Here is a 15,772-nt window from a genome sequence, read left to right on the forward strand (position 1 = left end):
AAGCACCTCTGAGAATATGACTATTATTCTCTGTGGCCTTTGAGAATGGTGGTAATGAGAGCTCAAGGTGTTTCAGAGTTATGGTCTTACTTTTGTACATTCTAACTTATACTGACCAGTCCTTAAAGATTCTAATCACTTAGGTAGTGGGACTATAAAACGTCGAATCTTGTGTTTTTTTCTGGTCAATTATATTCAAATACTCTGTAATATAAGAGTATCTAATGAAATGTTTAACCCCAGTAATCCTAAAATGGCAAGTTAATAAAGAATCAAATCCTACTTTATTTTTTTGGCCAGTGACATTCAAACACCATTCCTTGCACTTCAACTAAAGACTACAGGAGATAGTTAAATAAATACCTTTAGGGACATAGTATTCTCACCAACATCACAAGAAAGCAATCGAAATAACATAAGAAAAAGACCCTTTATCTTACTACAGGAGGGAGGGAAAGTACTCACCTAGCCAGTACTCGCCCTCCAGGTTACCAAAGCCCCACTTGTACTCAGCCCAGCTCCTGAAGAAGTCCACGACGGGATGAGGCGTTTCCGAAGTCTTGGAACCGCGTCTTTGAATCACCGTCCACGAGGGGCCTCCTTCCTCCAGCTCACACCACACCTGAGGGGCAGAAAAGCGCATTGTCTAAGGGAGGCGCAGGCGAAGGAGTTGGTGAAATATGAAGGAAGACCAGATTAAATTGTTCCTGCGTCTCTAACGAAGGTATCTATTTCTGGACTTGTAAACCTGATCTTTTGTGTGTGGCTGGAAGTTACAAGGACGAAGAGGAAAAGGAGGAGGGGAGGAGGAGGAGGAGGAGGTGGAACTTGGTTGAGAATGAGGAAGAGAAAGGAAGGAAACTAAAATGAAATAATGAAAACCGCTACAACATTTCGTGTAAAGAAAATGGAAGGGCGGTATCACTTAAGAAAGAAAAAGGGAGAGAGAGAAGAAAAAAAAAAAAAAGGAAAACGAGAGCGAGCGAGTAACAAGGAAAATACGAAAAATGAACTATAAAAAGAAAATAAACAGAAACACGCAACTTGGAAACAGACTTAGAGAGAGAGAGAGAGAGAGAGAGAGAGAGAGAGAGAGAGAGAGAGAGAGAGAGAGAGAGAGAGAGAGAGAGAGCAAACTGCCGAGAAAGGAGAATAAAACACAACACACATACGAGAATGAAGGGAAAAAATAGTGAAAGAAGGCACAAATAGACGGCAGGGAGAACCGAGACGCTTAAAAATGGCAACAGTAAGTCACGCGAAGTCATCAAGAAGCAATTGGCTACGAGTTTAGCGAAAGAAGGGCCGAGTTTTACAGAAAGGAGAGGCAAGGGGAGAGCAAGTGACTGACCGAGAGTGTCACTTTGTTGTTCACTTGATAAAAATAACCTCTGGCAACACTGTGGCTTCCCTGTGTGTGTGTGTGTGTGTGTGTGTGTGTGTGTGTGTGTGTGTGTGTGTGTGTGTGTGTGTGTGCAGTGGTCACTCAGAAGATTGAACACAATTTCAGAAAAAGTTTAATCTCTGTGTGTGTGTGTGTGTGTGTGTGTGTGTGTGTGTGTGTGTGTGTGTGTGTGTGTGTGTGTGTGTGTGTGTGTGTGTGTGTGTGTGTGTGTGTGTGTGTGTGTGTGTGTGTGTGTGTGTGTGTGTGTGTGTGTGTGAGAGAGAGCGCCGGTCACTCCAAGTAAGGAATGCACACAAAGCTAAAATAAACAAATCTCTCTTGGGTATTTTTCCCCTGCTCTGTGTGTGTGTGTGTGTGTGTGTGTGTGTGTGTGTGTGTGTGTGTGTGTGTGTGTGTGTGTGTGTGTGTGTGTGTGTGTGTGTGTGTGTGTGCGTGCGCGCGTGTGCGTGTATATGTATGTACACATGTACACACACACACACACACACACACACACACACACACACACACACACACACACACACACACACACACACACACACACACACACACACACACACACACACACACACACACACACACACACACACACACACATCATCCCCCCCACACCCACACAGCAATCAGCAGCGCCCTCAGCTCCCTCACCACCCTCACCACTAACAAACAAGTCACCACCGGGGCGCCACAAAGACAAACATGCTCCGACTCTGACTTCGTAATCTCAGTGTCTTGATCTGAGCCCGTCGATCGCGCCGGCGCCCACTCACACAAACAAAAACATGGAGGATACTGAACGAGAGAGAGAGAGAGAGAGAGAGAGAGAGAGAGAGAGACGTGACATACCACAGTAAAATATATTGAGAGCTCACCAGAACAACAGTAATTCAACTCTGGCTGACCTTCTTGTGCTCTTGTGTAGGAGTAAGAAGAGGAAGACTAGGAAGAGGAGGAGGAGGAGGAGGAGGAGGAGGAGGAGGAGGAGGAAGGGGAGAGATTTTCGGAGGGTAACCAGTAGGGAAGCAAACTACCATTAGAACGGAGAGAAGGAAGGGACGGAAGGGGAGAGATGGAGCATAGAGGTAATAAAAGGGGAGAGAGGGAAGGCGGAAAAAGACACGACAGGAGGAAGCGAACACTGAGGGCGGAATAAAATAATACAAAGAGGAAGGAAAGAGACACAGATGCTCAGGAGAATGAAACAAAAATTGAATAAGCTTTTGCAGACGACCAGGAGAGAGAAAAAATGAAAGCCCGGCCCTTGAGAAAGAAAGAAGGACAAGAAGGACATGGATGGAGAGAAAACCGTGCAAGGAAAGAAGGAACGGAGGAAAGAAGTGGAGCGCCTGAGACAAAAGGCAGAAATACCTCCCATTGTTAACTACGAGAAGAGAAACGAGAGACTAAGAGGAGGAAAATGAGGACAAGGAAGAGGAGGAGAAAGGTAAGAAAAATGTATGAATAAGAAATATTTAAGAGAAAAATATAATGAAAGGGAGATATGCGCAGGCAGTGAAGGAGGCTCAGGAAAAGAAGAGGGAGAGAAAGTAGTAGTAGAAGAAGAAGAAGAAGAAGAAGAAGAAGAAGAAGAAGAAGAAGAAGAAGAAGAAGAAGAAAGAAGAAGAAAGAAAGAAAAAAGAAAGAAAGAAAGAAAGAAAGAAAGAAAGAAAGAAAGAAGAGAAAGAAGATAAGAAGGAGGAGAAAGAAAGAAAGGAGAAAAGAAAGAAAAAGAAAAAAAAAAAGAAAGAAAGAAAGAAAGAAAGAAAGGAATATTCATGAAGAACAAACCAAATATTTTACTCGCAATTTCAAAGTTTTTCATGTCAGAGAGAGAGAGAGAGAGAGAGAGAGAGAATTACATGATTACCTCCAACTATCATTAACAATTTCTGTGTCATGCAGGCGTTGTTGAGTTGCGGTAATAATAACGAAGAACAGCAAAGAAGGAGAAGAAAGAAGACAGAACTGGAGAAAATGACGAAGGAAGCAGAAAACTAGTAAAAAAAAAAAAAAAGAAATAACAAGAAACTGGACAAAAGTTCGTGATTATCTACAATTTTAAAATATTCAGAGGAGATAAAAGAAAAAAAATGGGAATGGAAAGGAAAAGAGAGGGAAAAGAGAGAAAGGAGGATGGAAAATTGAGGAAGGAGGAGGAAGAATGTATAGATTAAAAAAAAATATTGAAAACGGAAAAAATCGAAGGAAACAAATAACGAAAAGAATTGAGCCTTTATTAAAATTCGCAACATGAGAAGGCAACGTATATTAATAGTGTAGCATTTCTCTCTCTCTCTCTCTCTCTCTCTCTCTCTCTCTCTCTCTCTCTCTCTCTCTCTCTCTCTCTCTGTGTGTGTGTGCTTGGTGTATCCAGGATCGCATATCAGGTTCTCTTGCACGAGTGTTTTGAAAGCCTCTGACAGCACTCTCTGATATGCCCGTGGGAGAGAGAGAGAGAGAGAGAGAGAGAGAGAGAGAGAGAGAGAGAGAGAGAGAGAGAGAGAGAGAGAGAGAGAGAGAGAGAGAGAATGGAAGGTGAACAGCCATCTAGCCATCCACCCATCCATCCATCCACTCATCCAGACAGACAGACAGAGGCAAAAGAAAATAAAGTAAAAACACCAATATAAACTCTAACTACGTACAATACACGCACTGGAGAGCAACGAGCAAGTAAAACAAACACTTTTCTCGCCTCATGATGTTTTGTGAGTCAATAGAACAAGAGAAAGGTATTAATGTGAACGATGCTTCTCTTTTTATTCCAATACTGTAATTGTGTTTCATTTTTTTTCCAGTTTAATCTTATTGTGTGTGTGTGTGTGTGTGTGTGTGTGTGTGTGTGTGATACTCTCTCTCTCTCTCTCTCTCTCTCTCTCTCTCTCTCTCTCTCTCTCTCTCTCTCTCTCTCTCTCTCTCTCTCTCTCTCTCTCTCTCTCTCTCTCTCTCTCTCTCTCTCTCTCTCTCTCTCTCTCTCTCTCCACTTTGTCTCCTCCATTTCCTCTTTACCTCCAAACCTCTTACTTTTCCTCCATAAGCCTTTTCATTCTCTCCTTTTCTCTCTAGGCTGTAAAAGCGCAAACGAGGCTGAAATAAGAGCAGAGAGAGAGAGAGAGAGAGAGAGAGAGAGAGAGAGAGAGAGAGAGAGAGAGAGATTAAGAGCAGAGTGAGGTTATCTGTAACTGTAAATTCAATACACTGTAGATCAACATGTGCGTGAGTGAGTGAGGGGAAGGAGGAAGAGAGAGGGGAGCGTGACCGGGAGCAAGGGGAGGGAGGGAGTGAGTGTGAGTGTGAGTGGACGAGCGAGTACTTCTCTTTGATACAGCGAGACGGATTTTGTGAGTGAAAGTGGCGTCAGTACAAAAGATTTACTTATTCGTGACGTGTATGTATGTGTGTGTGTGTGTGTGTGTGTGTGTGTGTGTGTGTGTGTGTGTGTGTGTGTGTGTGTGTGTCACTTAAGTATGCATTATGTCTCTACACCATCACCCATAAGTCACGTGTGTGTGTGTGTGTGTGTGTGTGTGTGTGTGTGTGTGTGTGTGTGTGTGCGTGTATGATACAGGGACGCGGCGGCCTCGTGTGTACCTTGTGTGTACCTCAGCCTGTGTAGCTCTAAGTGGCTACGTGCGCGGCTCAGTGCCTGCCATTCAGCCTCACGCCTCTTGCTAAGCCTTCTTTGGCCGCTGAAGTGTTGACTTGTACCAGATTCAGCAGGCAGGCACGGTGGCACGGATGGCAGGGTGGCAGGATGGTTAACTAGATGGCTAGGTGGCTGGGTGACTATTTGACTGTGAGTTTGTGGCTGACTGACTGACTAGCTGATTTGGCAACTATCATGCTGTCTGGCTGGCTTGCTGGTTCACTGACTTCCTGACTGTCTGACTGGTTTAGACTCAGAAAAGATGCAGAATGGAGAAACACAATTACACAGGGTAACATACGAGTACAATCCTTTGCTTCCCATCCCTTCCCTTCCCTTCCTCTTCAGCTATCACTCGATCGAAACATACAGCATAGGAACACACCTCAACTCCCTCCATAGTACCTAACCTAACCTAACCTATACACATCTCGGTGCCCTGTGTCTGCTACTTATCTTGGCTACACAAAAGGAAATTGCACGCTTCTCTTGAACGCCACAGAATCTTTCATATCACGCCATAAGGGGATACATAAGTTGTGTGGGGCTTTAAGTTTACCTCTGGAGCTTGTGGAGGGAAAAATCACTTAAATCCTTGGAAGAGAGAAGAGGAGAGAGAACAAGAGAAAGAGAGAGAGGTTGAGAAGGAAAAGGAGAAGTGAAGAGAGGATGTGAAGAGAAATGAAGGGAGAGAAATGAAGGGTTTGTGAATGCTTAAGTTTTGTTCATTGTGTATTCATTTGTTAGCTGAAATGATTAACTAGTGTGATGAAAGTATGTAGCTGATGATTATATCCTCCTCCTCCTCCTTTCCTCCTCCTCCTCCTCCTCCTCCTCCTCCTCCTTTTCTAATCCTCCTCCTCCTCTTTCTCTTTTCTATTTAATTTCCTCTCTCGTTTCTCCTTGTGCTGGTCTAATCACTACTACTCTTCATCCCATTGTTTCTCTCTCTCTCTCTCTCTCTCTCTCTCTCTCTCTCTCTCTCTCTCTCTCTCTCTCTCTCTCTTTTTTCTCGTAATTTCATCTGAATGCCTCTTTTTTAATGTCTTTTGGTTCTTTCGTTAATTCATATCTATTTTTTTCTTTTCTTTTTTTTTTTGTTTCACTCCTTCATTATCATTTTAATTACTTTTCATCATATGTTGCCTTCATTTTTTGTTGCCTCCGATTTCATATTATCCACCCTCTCTCTCTCTCTCTCTCTCTCTCTCTCTCTCTCTCTCTCTCATCTTACAAATACTTCCTTACTTCATCTTCGTCCATTTTTTTCTTCTATTTTCTTTTCTCCCTGTCTTGTTGCCAGATCGCCTCGCCTTTCACTAATATTTCCTCTCCCTTTGCTTTCCATCCTTCGCCTCGCGTCTATCTAAGTGTACTCTTGTTTATCTCTCTGTCTGTCTTACTTTATTATTATTTATCCGTCTGTCTGCATGTCTACGTCTCTGTTTTGCCTCTCTCTCTCTCTCTCTCTCTCTCTCTCTCTCTCTCTCTCTCTCTCTCTCTCTCTCTCTCTCTGTAAGGTGGTACAATAATTTTTATCATTGCAGTATCGAACATCTATCTCCGCACGCTATATTAGTCTCTCTCTCTCTCTCTCTCTCTCTCTCTCTCTCTCTCTCTCTCTCTCTCTCTCTCTCTCTCTCTCTCTCTCTCTCTCTCTCTCTCTCTCTCTCTCTCTCTTTCACACACACACACACACACACACACACACACACACACACACACACACACACACACATACAAATGAACCCGGACAGAGAGAGACGGAAAAAATAAATAATCGAATCTTCCTTTTATTCACCACGTCTGTCTGGGAATCGAAGGAAAGAGAATAGTATCCGACCTTCTATTATATGCACTAATGCCTTCTGTCTCGCCTCCGAAACCGGCACCGATAAGAAGTCATGGGCGGGAAAGATATGAGAGAGATTAGAATGACTTGTTGATGTGTATGCTCGCTCTCCCTTCCAGTGGCTCAGCGGTAAAGGCCTGAGATAAGAGAGGGATTGTGCAGTGCTCGCCTCCTGTCCGTCCGCGCTACTGTTGATTGGGTGAGAGAGAGAGAGAGAGAGAGAGAGAGAGAGAGAGAGAGAGAGAGAGAGAGAGAGAGAGAGATGATATAGAGAGAACCAGACAAAACTGACATTAAAGACGAATAAACAGACAGAAAACCCATCGAGACGAGACAGACAGACAAACGGACACACAAAAGCCCCAGCGATTCTGTGACTAGACAAGCCCTTCATCTCCCCTCCCCCCCCGTCCACACACACACACACACACACACACACACACACACACACACACACACACACACACGAACAGACAAACACACCCGACAGGCTTCATTCCATATTGACACCGACGCTAGAACTGCATTAGCTTTTACGAGTTGATTTTTGTCCCACCGCTTCGAAGCTTCATTACTTATTCCGAGCGGGTCGATGCGCCATTAATCCGCGTCAGGCAGCGAGACGATCTTCAAGCCACCGCCGTGTTTTGATTTGGCTTCCCGAGGCCTTCATGTCTAAGGATGTTTGTAATGGGCCAGGATTCCCCGCCTTGCTGATTGAAGGATGCCGTAAATGTCTAGCAACTTTTCTTTTATCTCCACTGAAGGTTAATCTCTCGTCTGTCACAATCCTACGTTGATATTAGTGTCGTATTCCGAAGCACTTCACTATTTCACCACGACTGATTTCTAAGGTCACAGAGATGCCTGGTCGGGTTCTAAGAGAGTATTTCCTTTTAATAACCCAGATAACACATTAATTTATCACTACAACCGTTAAAACACCCTGAAAACTAGTGTACCTTTAACTAGAACCTTTTGAAATAGGGAAGTGCGTCGTGGAAGTGATTTAGAATAGGAACCTTAGCTACACTTAACGGTGGTCTCGTCAGCACCAGTGGTTGTGGTGTTTATCCTTCATCAGCTTCCTTATTGCGACAGACTCCCTCACCCTTGTATTAGATTACCATTGTGATTAGATTAAAAACATATGCTAAGTCACACCTGTCACCGCTACACCTTTTAATTGTCGTATACTCAGGTGTTAATTTCTGTAGATAAAGAACGCTAGCACACGTACACCTGTCGCCATTGTGTCTCGTAAAGGTAATCAACAGGTAATCAGTGTGCCATCTTACCTGCAGATCCCGAGTTTCTGAGTTAATTAACGACAACAATAACCAGTCCACGCCACACCTGTATTAGTGATTAACGTGTCCATCCCTCAGCTCGAACCCTTACCTGCTGTCAGTTAGATTGTCAATGGAACCGCGAATTAACTAGATCTACTTGTCTTTAATTACTCAAAGCACTTATCGTCACCCACCGCCCAACACTTGTTCTGTCACACACACACACGCACACACACACACACACACACACACACACACACACACACACACACACACACACACACACACACACACACACACACACACAAAGGCAAATTATCAACTCTAATTGCGTTTTTCAGCAATAAAACAAAACCGAAGGAACCAAAATAGAAATAAGAACCAAAACAAACACACAAAACACGTCTTTCAGTAACAGTAGAAAACAAAGTAAACAAACAAACAACAAAACATACGAATTAGAGAACAAACACAAAACAAACACAAAAAACAACTTTCATAAACACAAATAAAGAGAAGTAAAGAGAACAAAAAACATAAAATACAAAAAATTCCACTTTCACTAACAAACTGGATATAAACACACCACCACCACCTCCACCACCACCACCACCACCACCACCACCACAAACACTACCACTACCACCAACCCACAATCTCATAAGGAGCTGAGGAGGATAAAGAGGAGGAGGAGTAAGAGGAGGAGGAGAAGGAGGAGGAAGAGGAGGAGGAGGAGGAGGAGGAGGAGCAGGAGGAGGAGGACGAGGAAGGATGAAGAAAACTATAGCAAAAAAAAGCTCAAAAAAGAAAGAAAAGAAAAAAAGAACGCCCATTTCCCTTAAGCCACTTACCTGTACAGAGAAGCGGGCGGTGCAGGAGGCGGGGTAGATGGTATACACTCCACTGGTTCTCTCTCCTGCAGCAGCCACGGCAGCACAATCGCGGGGCTGCGTGTTGACTGGGGGAGGAGGAGGGGGTCAGGCTGTGGGGGGGAGGAGGAGGAGGAAGGAGGAAGAAGAGGAGTGGTTTCATGCAGCAGGGGAAACTAATCTCAATGGGGAGGAAGAGGAGGAGAAGGACGAAGAGGAGGAAGAGGATGGGGGGATGGGGAAGGTGATCTGGGGGTCATGCTGTAGGGAAGGAAGGTTGGGGTCAGAGTGTTGGGGGGAGAGGGACTGGCGGTGCAGGGAGGGTCATCTGAGGTTGGTTGGTGTAAAAAATAACTGTCGCGAGAGGTCAAGTTTCCAGAGATTATTTATGTATTTAATTAACGTGACTAATTCATCAGAATGTTTAATGATGGAAGTCACGCTCCGGTGGTAATTAAAGGGAAGGTAATGTCAATGGTCCAATTATCTTACTAAAATGCTTCTGCTGCCCATTCTTACTACCTTCATTACATCAGTTAGTAATCTTTCTTCTATTCGTTTAATCATATAATATTTCATGAAGCCATTAACTTTTATCTTCACTTAAAGTTCTCTCAGTCTTCATGAGATTTAAGAACACTATTTTGTAAGTTTGCTGTTCCTCCACCATTACTTAAGTCAACAACTTTTCTTCCAATTTTATAACTCCTAGATTGTTTTTCATTAATCTATTAACTTCCATCACATTGATTTCAAGAAGCACGGTTTCATAAGTTTACTGTCCCTTCTGTTAATAATTTTCGTCTATTCTCACAACTACCTGGGTCATGTTTATTTCATCAAACAACTATTGAACTTCGTATCTTTTAGTTCATTCAAGAGACAAGACCTTTCAGAGAATTTCATAAATCTGCCATCCTTTTGTTAATCATTTTCATTCATCCTTGTCAGAGTCTAGCTTATCATTCTTTCGTTTAGCAACAACTATTAACATTCATATCTTTGAGTTATCTAAAGAGCTATAAACTTTAAGAGCAACGTTTCATAACTTTACTGTCTTCCATTTTTACTACCTTCTCTTAGCCATTTTCATTCATTTCTATAAGTACCTGAATAACTTTCATTAAACAATCACACCTAACAATCATATATTTTAATCCTTTTCAAGAGATATCATCTTTAGGAGCACAATTTCATAAGTTCACTATTCCTTCTGTTAATATTTTCCTTCCATTCTCTTAATGGTCTAGATTATCAGTATTTCATTAAAGAACACCCATTAACTTTCCTTACATCTTTCAGTCAAGAGACAGCCGCATCGCTTTATAAGCCTCCTTGCCCTGAGATCTCATTCCCTTGATATCCCGCGCGTTTATATGAGGAATTACATCACATCCTCCCTTGCACTAAGAACCATTAACTTTTATCACGTCCTTTTAGTCCTTTCGAGCGCCATAAACATAACCTTTCATAAGATCCTGCCACTTTAACTCCGTACCCTTAGGACTCTGAACCTTTCCGTACTGCCTGCTGCCTCCTGTGTCCCCAGTCCATCCTTCCCACACTATCTTTACCACACTACCCTACCCAGACACCCACGACACCCATGACACCCACGACACCTACCTGCATCTTCCTCCGTCATCTGGCGCGCGATTTCCGAAGCGAGGCGAGTCACCATTCCAAGGTTAAGCGTCTGGACTTCAGTGATAGGCCGGCCCTGCGCTCCTCGAGTCTGCCAGGCGCCCGGCTCACTCACGCCCCGCCTCCCCTCGCCGCGCCCCTCAGACGGCTGGGTAAAGGAAAGCGAGGGTGAGTCAGGGGAGAGGGAATTGAACGTGAGGTAAATGGATTGCTAGACTAACTAATGGTGTTTCTTTTTCTGTCTAGTGTTATTTGTGTCTTGGTGTTTCTGACTCTCTCTCTCTCTCTCTCTCTCTCTCTCTCTCTCTCTCTCTCTCTCTCTCTCTCTCTCTCTCTCTCTTTCTTACCTCCTTCACCCCGCCATTTTCTGCAGGGAAGTACGCCAGTTCATCCTGAGTGGCCCTTTCCTTGGTTCCCGTCATGTAGGTCCTCTGCTGCCTGGACCGAGGCGTGGAGGAAGCAGAGATACGCCTCCCCGCGCTGCTCGTTACCCCGGAGCAAGTCTTGTTGGCCAGCTGATCAAGCCTTGGAGGGAATCATTAAGGGTTCCAGTGAAAATTAATCGCATTTGGGTATTTTTGGGGATGGTGTTTATATTTTATGTTCTTGAGACTATTACTATTATCACTGCTACTACTATTACTACTACTACTACAGCTGCTACTGCTATCACTGCTACTACTACTACTACTACTACTACTACTACTACTACTACTACTACTACTACTACTACAGATTAAGTCGAGAGAAAACTTGCCCTATTCTAGACTTTACAAAAATAACATATATATACCCTATGACCATCACCACCACCACCACCACCACCACCACCAGCCAGCAGTCAGTCCCATCTTGGCTCTTTAAATATATATACATGTGTAGTATATTTATGTTGCATTTTCCGCCGGCTGGATCTGAGGCTGCATTTGATCAAGGGAGCGCTGCGTAAGGATTCACCCACCCAGACAATTTTAATGAAGGTTCCACTGAAAATTTGTTCCTAGTGTGGATGTATTTATTTTGGTTTTTCCTTCCCCTGTAACTATTGACCAGGTATCACTAATTAGTGTTTTTTTACATAGTTTAGAATTTTTACCTGGATAGCTTATTAGCGGAGAGAGAGAGAGAGAGAGAGAGAGAGAGAGAGAGAGAGAGAGAGAGAGAGAGAGAGAGAGAGAGAGAGAGAGAGAGAGAGAGGGAGGGAGGAAGGGAGAGAGAAAAAAGAGAAGAGAGACGAAAGATAGATAGACAGATAGAAAAACAGAAGAAATAGACACAGAAACACACACAAAAAAGATAAGACTGAGAGAGAGAGAGAGAGAGAGAGAGAGAGAGAGAGAGAGAGAGAGAGAGAGAGAGAGAGAGAGAGAGAAAGGAATCTACACTGAATAACAGACAACACAGACATAAGGAGCCCTGCAACTGGTCTCCTCCTCGGTCTCCAATCACCTTCACAGTATCGATTCTCATTACCTGAATACCTGTAGTGAGGGAAGGCAGCGCCCAGGTGTTCCTTAATTACTACCTACGCACACTGGACGTCTCTGAGCAGGTAGAAATGTAATTGGCCTGTATGTAATTGCCAGGTTCTGTACAGGTGAGGTCTTAGTGTAATTGAAGGTGTAATCGACAGGTATCTCTTAATTACTAAAAGGTATTACGTTTCTGAACATGCAGGTGGCTTCCTATTATAATTGGTGTGTGTGTGTGTGTGTGTGTGTGTGTGTGTGTGTGTGTAATTACCGGTACAATACAGGTATGATGTAATTGGTGGTGTAATGATTCACAGGTGTTACAGGTGTTACAAGGGACGCCTGAAGTGCTGTGTCATTTTCTGTTGTGACTGTATAATGAGTGATACATTCTGAGTGTGGTGATGTATAATGTGATATATAAACTAAACTGACACACGAACTCAATCACTCGTGTCAAAATTGCTTATCTATATTACACATGAAACCTAAACTCTTTCGGGCCAATTTCGTACTATTGATGCATAGTGTGTGATACGTTCTGCGTGTGTGTATACTACATTGATACACATACTCAGTCACACGTGTCTCGTCATTTCTTAACTATATCATTACGGGGTAACTGAATTCCTATGGGTCATTTGATACTATTGGTGTATAATGCGTGATACGTTCTGATGATGTATATACTTAATTGACACACGTACCAGCCAGGTGTCTCATCATTTCTCACATACATTACAGATGACACCAGAACTAAAATCACATGAATCACTCTTTACTGTTGCTACATATTTGGTGATACATTATGTTTTTGGCGACGTGGAGGCTCAATGGACACACCTTCTCAATCAAAGGTCAAAGAGTAATTAGTTTAATGGAATGAAGATAAGCTGGACATGAAAGGGACGCTTATCTCAAAGGAGGATTGTTAAGTCGGCCAGGTTCTGACTCTCATTATGTCAACAACTCAAAGCAAGGAGACGTCTTTCCTGCATTGCTTTGTGACACTTCCAATTTTGTAATGTATAAAAAAAACATAAGAACATAAGAAAATGAGGGAAGCTGCAAGAGGTTGTCAGCCCTACACGTGTAGTCCCTGTATGGGCAAAGCTACTTAATTCCATCTATCATCCCCATCCATAAATCTATCTAGTCTTCTTTTAAATTTCTATATTGACTCAGCAATAAGAAAAAATTAAAGTTCCATATATTTTAACTAAATCAAGACCTATTTCTCATCATATTCATTTAGGCAAGGTATGAATAATTTAATAATCTTTGCCTTGTTTTTTAAAGCTTCCCATTTTGCAAAGTATGAAAACCTTTCACAAAAAATTAACTCTCATAGCTATCTATGTATTAACTAAATAACTAACGATATATCAACGAAGGAGATCTTTTAAATGGGCCTTTCTTTAAGTGGGTCTTTTTCTACGCAACTCTTTACGTTACACTTGGCCAGGTTTCCTCTCTTACAAGAAAAAAATAACTAAATGAAGATCTATATTTCATCATATTCATTTAGACAAGGTAGGAATAATCTTTGCCTTGCTCTATGAAGCTTCCAATTTTGTAAACAGAACACACACAAAAAAATTAACCCCATCACTTCTTAAATATCGACAAAATCAAACTCCTTTTCTGGCACCTGTTGAGGCAAGGAATGCATAATATTTGCCGTACCGTGCCGTGGAACACTTTCAATTTCGCAAACTTCTAACGAGGAAAATAACTCCCACCACTGCAATGTTTATGGAAAGACATTACACTGCATTACTTCTGTATTTATGCTCCGGGCACGAGTGCAAATCAAGGGAAAGTGAGCTTACAGACAGACAAGGAAAGCAGGAAGTGAAGCCAGACAGAAACATTGCCACACAGGACACAAAGATGGACAGTAAATTCACATCCACCAAAAGCACACAGGCGGAGCTTAAATCACAGAGAAAGCTAAATAAAGCGGTAAGAAATGAAATCTGAAATGCAAGTGTACAGAGAGACAAGGAAGGTAGCAAAGACACCGACCCACTAGAGACAAAGATGGCTAGAAATTTCGCACTTATTTTAAAATACACAGATAGAGATTCTGAATATTAGAGAAGCTGAACAAAAAAAAAGGTTTAAAATAAAGGATGTTAAAACAGAGAGAAGCATAGAGACATAATGATTAGAGTCAGAGATGGACAGTAATTTCACACTCATTTTAAAACAAACAGATAGAAATTCTGTATATTAGAGAAACCAAACAAAAGAAGGGTTGGAAAATAAAGGATATTAGACAGAGAGAAGAATAGACGGAGAGAAGATGAAAAAGGACAGTAACCACACACTCATTACAAACACATGGGTAGAAAATTTGAATAGTAAACTAAACTGGAAATGGCCGCGAAATCAAGTGAGAAATGCGGAGAGACTGGGAAAGGAAGCAGATAGTAACAGACAGAAACAGAGGCGAACAGGAAACACACTCATGAAAAATACACAGCTACACTCTGAATCGTAGAGACACAGAGTTAAAAATGCTGGGAAATAAAGTCGAAATACGAGCTTACAGAAACACGGGGAAGAGAACAAGAGGAGGCAGAAACACTGGCGGAAACAACAAAAAAAGGGGAAAAAAAAGGGTTGGCTTTATTCCCATATTCCTAAAAAAAAAACACACACACAGGTACAGAGTTTAAATCGTAGAATAAATAGAGAAAGTGGAAAGGTAAGTCAGAATAGGTTACAGAAAATAAAGCAAGCAAGGAACAACAGAAAAAAGAGATTAGCGGAAAGAGAACAAGCATGAATTCAAATTACAAACACATAAACAAGTACACTGACTGAACAGGGAAAAATAAGAACTAAAAAGAGATAAAAAAAGGAGAAACAAATTACTAAACAATAAAAAAGCATTAACGTAGAGAGAGAGAGAGAGAGAGAGAGAGAGAGAGAGAGAGAGAGAGAGAGAACAAAGATTAACTCAAACTACACACTCATGCAAACAAGTACACAAGCTGAACAGTAAAACAAAACTAGATAAAAAAAAAGAAAGAAAAAAATGAAGAAGTAAGAAGAAAACTTAAACAAACTAGGAGGAACAGAAACAAAAAGAGGCGACAGATCCTCACACTCATTAGAAACACACGAGCGGAGAGAGTTTGAACCGAGGGATAAATGAAGTAAGAGAGCGAGGAAATAGTGTAATAATGTTAGGAAGAGCGGCGAACTAACCACGGCCGCTGCGGGACAAAGGAATTAAGGCACAAAGGCGAGAGAAACTGAATTGAGGAAGATCAAAAGAAGAGTCTGACTGAGGACGAAGAAATGAGAACGAAGAAATGAGGAGAGAGAGAGAGAGAGAGAGAGAGAGAGAGAGAGAGAGAGAGAGAGAGAGAGAGAGAGAGAGAGAGAGAGAGAGAGAGAGAGAGAGAGAGAGAGAGAGAGAGAGAGAGAGAGAGAGAGAGAAATGAAAATCCGGAGGGGACCATAAATCTGCCGTGAAAATTTAATAAGGAAATAAAACTGAAATTGGAGATGTTGTTGTAACGATTTCGCAGAGACGAGAGAGAGAGAGAGAAAAAAAGCAGAAAAAAAACATCCAAAC

The 15,772-nt window shown here is 42.2% G+C and overlaps 1 protein-coding gene across 5 annotated transcripts in view; it reads right to left on the reverse strand.

Moving 5' to 3' along the window:
- LOC123510629 (angiopoietin-related protein 3-like) overlaps positions 1-15,772 on the reverse strand; it is a 119,371-nt gene that overhangs the window by 8,936 nt on the left and 94,663 nt on the right. For all 5 annotated transcript variants that reach the window (XM_045265920.1, XM_045265921.1, XM_045265922.1 and 2 more), the window contains exons 8-11: positions 11,056-11,233; positions 10,691-10,856; positions 9,047-9,153; positions 466-622 (exon numbers count right to left, since the gene is read on the reverse strand). In XM_045265920.1, coding sequence (XP_045121855.1) covers positions 466-622; positions 9,047-9,153; positions 10,691-10,856; positions 11,056-11,233 — 608 coding nt within the window. The remainder of the gene's footprint in view (positions 1-465; positions 623-9,046; positions 9,154-10,690; positions 10,857-11,055; positions 11,234-15,772) is intronic.

Source organism: Portunus trituberculatus, chromosome 29 (assembly GCF_017591435.1).
Source record: "Portunus trituberculatus isolate SZX2019 chromosome 29, ASM1759143v1, whole genome shotgun sequence".
NCBI classification, from domain to species: Eukaryota; Metazoa; Arthropoda; class Malacostraca; order Decapoda; family Portunidae; genus Portunus; species Portunus trituberculatus.